At 37.1% G+C, this 5,615-nt stretch overlaps 1 protein-coding gene across 1 annotated transcript; it reads left to right on the top strand.

The window, feature by feature from the left end:
* The first annotated feature begins 2,270 nt into the window (after positions 1–2,270).
* On the top strand, positions 2,271–3,266 carry LOC129272628 (adenosine receptor A2a-like). Its single transcript, XM_054909746.2, has one exon. It carries the CDS (start codon positions 2,271–2,273, stop codon positions 3,264–3,266), a length of 996 nt encoding a protein of 331 aa, XP_054765721.2.
* The last annotated feature ends 2,349 nt before the right edge of the window (positions 3,267–5,615 follow it).

Here is a 5,615-nt window from a genome sequence, read left to right as displayed (position 1 = left end):
AAAGTTCAATGAAAGCAATGATATCTTTATGATTTCTTATAATTATAACCGATACATTGTATTTCGTATTTGTTTCATAGCTATGTATAATGTGGGTGCCGGCCCTGGAATTAAACCTTGAAAAATGCATTTCAACTGTAGTTGAAAAGGGGGCTGAAACATAGACTAAGGGGGCAAATGACCTTGGAAATATAATTTTTCATATGTTTAGACAGAGATGAAAAATTGTATAAAGACTAATGGAAAATATCACTTTAGAAAAGCAGGGAAAAACTGAAACTTGAAATCTATTTTTGACAGTATTTAATCTAAAATTTTTGAAGGTTTCCATGGCAAAGAAGAATAGTGTAGTAGGTTTCACCCAATCTCGAAACGTCGAGATTCGGTGGTCCTTTTTCAGGACCAACACTTGCCCAAGAAAGAAACATGGTGTACCGTGAAACCTACTACACTAATCTAAAATTATGAATATAATGATATGCAAATTTCTCAAAATCATTTGCATACTCATAGACTTTCCTACGGTATGATCAACATGTCTATGCAGTTTCATTAGAAACGATCTTAATTTGGCTATGATAAAGACAAGTAAATATGTGTAAATTTGGCATACTTCAAGAAAGGGCAAATTATTGTGAAATTTGAGATTTTGGCATCGTTTCATTAATTTGCTTGAAAAACATAGTCTAAATGAGGATATCTCTGAAAACGTTCATTTTTTCTGACACTAGAGGTCCTAACGAACAAAATGGTACCCATATCTGCATATCGGAGGGTCAGAAGGGGGGGGGGGTGCATGGTGGCTCCCTATGGCCACGGACTAATAGCATTTATACTTGTCCTTTTAATTTAAGCATTCATATATGCATTTAACATGCTTAACACACACCTTTTGTAGGTCATACTGGGAGGGAAGGGAGAGAGGGAAAGTAGTTCAAAGTACATTACAAGTCCAACAGAAGTAGGCCTACGGCGCATACCTAAATTGACGAAAGTAACTTTGGAAGATCCATAAAACAACTCAAAAAGTCTCATAATCTTTTTGCCTTCTGCATATACATGTAAATAACGCATGGGTGAAATTTCCAATTACATCGTTTGGCTATCCAATGTTTAAATTCTTCCTATGTTTAATCTTGACTTAAGGTAAACGAACGGACTGCCCACGTTGATTAAAAAATAAAAGGTAGGCCTACAACACCGTCACTGCAGGCTTCAGCGTGTCTTCGGACACGATTTGTGTGTTTAATCTGTTATGTCACGCACTGTGTGGGTTCTAAATTAAAGAGATCCCTATCCCCTCGACACAATTCCTAATAACTGAGTATTGCGTAATTACATTCTTCACGAATGCGTCCAACATTTTGTCATGATCATATAAAATCTTCGGGGTTTCCACGTACTTTCTGCCTTTTCCCTCACGACGGTCCAGCTCCATAAGAAAATTAAATCGATTGCCCTTCATTGCACATCTTCTAAAATACGACAATACTACTAATAATAATCGTCATTGCATTTTCAGCACTATTCTTCTGCAATCTGTTCTGGGAAAACGATTGTCTGGGAAACCCTATTCGTGCCATTAAGGAATATATTTTTAAAGGTATTGTAAGGCCACACAAGCCAGTCAGTGTACCGAGCGCATGGGCTAACTTCATCTAAATAAGGTATTATCCATCGAACTTGACTCACAGACATTTAAAGGGAAAATAGTATTATCATTAAAAAATAGTAAAGAGAAGCACAATTTACAGCTCGGGAAAGAGTTTTGAAACCTGTCAATATTACGATGTCGTAGAATTCTCTAGAATAAGCTGTATTAAAATACTGGGGTTGTTCGACTGACACACTCAAGACGTTAACATTTTACACATCACACAGTGGTGTTTGACAGACAGGTATATGGTTCTTTCTTTCATTCAACTGGCCGTCTGAAGAAAAAAAAAATAAATCTTTTGAATTGTTTATTTCTCGCTCTTCATATTTGATGCAATAATACTAAAACGAGTGGACACTATATAAGTACAAGGTATTTGTACTTTTCAAGAAAGAGAAAGCATTACGGACTAATACTTTAGAATTGCGCAATCTGTTACACTTGGAACACTTAGTGGGCCAATTGACCATGATGAATCAATGATGATATTTTGTGTTGGAAATTGAATGATCGTTCAGTTCAATGATTTTCTCCAGCGGCCAGCGGTAATTTAAGACTCGGCATTTATACACGACAAGGCAATAGCCGAAGTGATTGCTATGAGGCGAACACCATGGCTAGTACGTATGTGATTGTCACGATTGCGACCAACTTCACGATATCAATCGTCGGTACCATCGGCAACGTCCTCCTGATCCTGGCCTTCATCAAATGTAGAGATCTACGGACGATTTCGAACGTATTCAATCTGACAACGTTTGTCGCGGGGCTATCCGTATGTGCCATAACCTATCCACTACAAGGCCTGCTGGATGCCTTTGTCATCAGGCAGAACCCGGGATGTCTTCTTGTCCTCTGCGTGGCGTTTTTTACTGGGTTCTTTTTCACGCTCAATGTCCTCGCCTTGACCATCGAGCGGTACATCGCCATCTGCCACTCGCTTCATGCCCCGACCATCTTGACGAAGCGCCGCGTGGCGATGGCTCTCGGTGGCATATTGGTGTACGCGGCATTCTTTGGTCTCATCCTCCCGATGGCCACGCCGATAAGCAACAAGGAAAAGGTGGATCCTGCAGTTGGCTGCAGACTGTTCGTCATCGTGCACAAGAGCTACGTCACTTTCATCTTCACGACCTTTATATTCCCGGCCCTTCCCATGTTACTGATATACACGCGGATCTTTGTGGTGTTGCGTCGGCATATCCGTGCCGTTGTCGACTTGTCGACCGTTCGACCGACCGGACAGGCTGACCAGATCGAAGCCAATGCCAGGCCTGCCCTTCGGGAGAGAGAAAGAAGGGAGAGAGCAAGAAGGAAGCGAGAGGTGAAATCCGCAGTGTTTCTTTTCATCTTAATCTTCAGCTTCATCGCGTGTGTTCTGCCATTTGCCATTTTCATCCTCACCACCACCTTCACTCTGAAGATATTGATCAGCCCGCTTGCGTTCTCTTTGTCCCACGCTCTGGTCTATTCTGTCTGCGCCATCAATCCGTATCTCTACGGCTTTGGTAACAAGGCCTTTCGCCAAGGTGTCCTTTCCCTCTTTCGAACCGGGCGGAAGTCATCCGACGCCCCAACCATCTCCACAATATCAACTTCAAAGAAATGACATTCAAGGCATTATGTAGTTATAACTTGCAATCAATTACTTGTTATTCTGTTATTTGTGTAGTGTAGGCTAACTCCCGTAAGAACCTCGGTAGGACAGGATTTTTCTGGTAAACACCAAGCTGGTAGATTCCAACCAATTATTTACATAGGAACATTTTACGGCTGGCTGATGACATAAATTACTCTCGGGTCTTTTTTTATTTCATTTTTTTTCTATTTTTATCAAAGTGGACAAAGCGAAGATTCGAACTCAACTCTCAACCTACGATTATGAGTCCAATGCTCACCCCTTACACAGTAAAAAAATAACACATTGTTTAAGCCTGTCACTTAAACAACAAGTTGTTTAAACTTTTTTTGCAATTGTTTAAACTTTTTAAACAACTTATTTAAAAAGTTTAAACAGTTGTTTAAAATTTTTAGATAAAATTGGTTAAAGTGACAGGCTTAAACAACATGCTTCAAATTTTAAACAGCGTTTTTACAGTGTAGGCCACACGACCCTTGAATTGTAATTCCGTTTACAGTGACGACAAAATAATGTATAAACGATCGAAAAAGATAAAACTTATGCGTGCTTATCGCGATTCTCTTAAAAGGGTGTGTTTGCGTGTGTGTGTGTGTGAGGGTGTGTGTGGGAATGTGGGTGTTTTTTCGTGCGTTTGAAGCATATCACCAAGTCAGACTGAAGCACAATGGCAAGTACTATTCAGTACGAATAAGTCTTGATCCAGTAACAATTCAACTGATGTAAAAAAATGTATTTACATGTATATATAAATATATATATATATATATATATATTTGGGCATGTTGGAGTAGTATGATATTTTCTTAAATCAGATATTGTGTTCACCATTGTAGGTTTAGGAGGTTTCTAATCACAACATTTTCTTTTGCTACTTGTTCCCAAATTCCAAGGCTGTTCAGCCGCTTAATTTTTTTCAAAGCACAATCGGAGTTTCTAAAATCCAATTGGCAAAGACGTCAGTTAGAGTTTTTTTTTCTTTTATGTTTATTTATATATATAAATATATATGCAAAGAATTACGCTTTCTGAGATTATGATATTTTTTTCTTTGAAGAATATACAGAAAAATATTGGTCACTATATAAAAAAGCACGTAATAGGCGATGATACTATTTAAATAATTTTAACAATGTGCACTGACTTTTTAAAACAAAAGTAATAATTTCATAATATGACGAAATCGCTATCTTCTTTTGTTATGAGGTGATCGTCTATATACCATTTTCTGTCATATGATGAGGAAGAATTCGTAAGACGGAAATTAATATTGTGTGCTGATAGTAGATTAAAGTTTTAATATAGAATTCTGTAATTATGTTTTCGTTCATTTTCTTAGTTGTATTGTAGTTCATGATTTTTTTTTATTCACCCTTTCAGCATGTGCTGCTGGTCAATTTTTATGCACTCTAAAAACACTGAGTAAAATTTTATCCAATATCTGGTAGAAAGGGAATATGCATGTTTGTTGGGTATATTTTACCCCATATTGGGCAATTTCAACGCAACATTGCGTAAAATTTACAAAAATTTTACCCAACCAACATGCAAGTTCCCGTTTTTTATTCATTCATTTATTTATTGATATATTCATATTTCACAAATCCTCAAAGTACATTTCGTAATAAATCATTATTACAAAATTAAATATTGACTTTAAAATAATCAACACTACCGTGGATAAGTATGAAGTTCACAAAATATTTGATTGAATCAATAAGAATTCAGAAGAAATTTGTTGATGAGTAATTTAAATCGGTTCAGATTAGCTGCCTCTTTAATTACTTTGTCCAGAGAGTTCCAGAGATTTTGGTAAACATTTATTTAGAGTGTGTAATATATATAAATTAATAAATAAATAAATAAGTAGATAAATAAATGAATGAATGAATAAATAAATAAATATTGTCCATCCCGTCTAGTATCTGGGCACAATAAGAGTTTCGTTTAAACACAACTCAAAATGAAAGAATTTTCACTCCACGGCGTTCGGAGGGTTCCAGAACACAGAAATTGTATTGAAAATGCCAGTCAAGTATATTGAACTGGGGGGTCTTTTTTTATATTTTAATTGACCCCCGAATGGCCATTAAATTGTTACAAGATCATGTTTGTAGTTGCATACAATGTAATTACAACATATCAACATAAATAGCAAGAATAATAATCAATTAACATCACCGAAAAGGCTTATACACTGAAAGCTGGGAGGTCTTTGTTGGAGATTGTTGAACCGGAAAAGCAGTTCGTCCTAAGTTTCGGAGCTGACCGACGAAGAATTGCAAATGATGTCGTCTGTCGATCCCGAGTCTGGGACGA

Source organism: Lytechinus pictus, chromosome 12, assembly GCF_037042905.1.
Source record: "Lytechinus pictus isolate F3 Inbred chromosome 12, Lp3.0, whole genome shotgun sequence".
In the NCBI taxonomy this organism is placed as follows: domain Eukaryota; kingdom Metazoa; phylum Echinodermata; class Echinoidea; order Temnopleuroida; family Toxopneustidae; genus Lytechinus; species Lytechinus pictus.
Note: the sequence above shows the minus strand (reverse complement) of the source record. Positions and strands in the feature narration are given on the sequence as shown.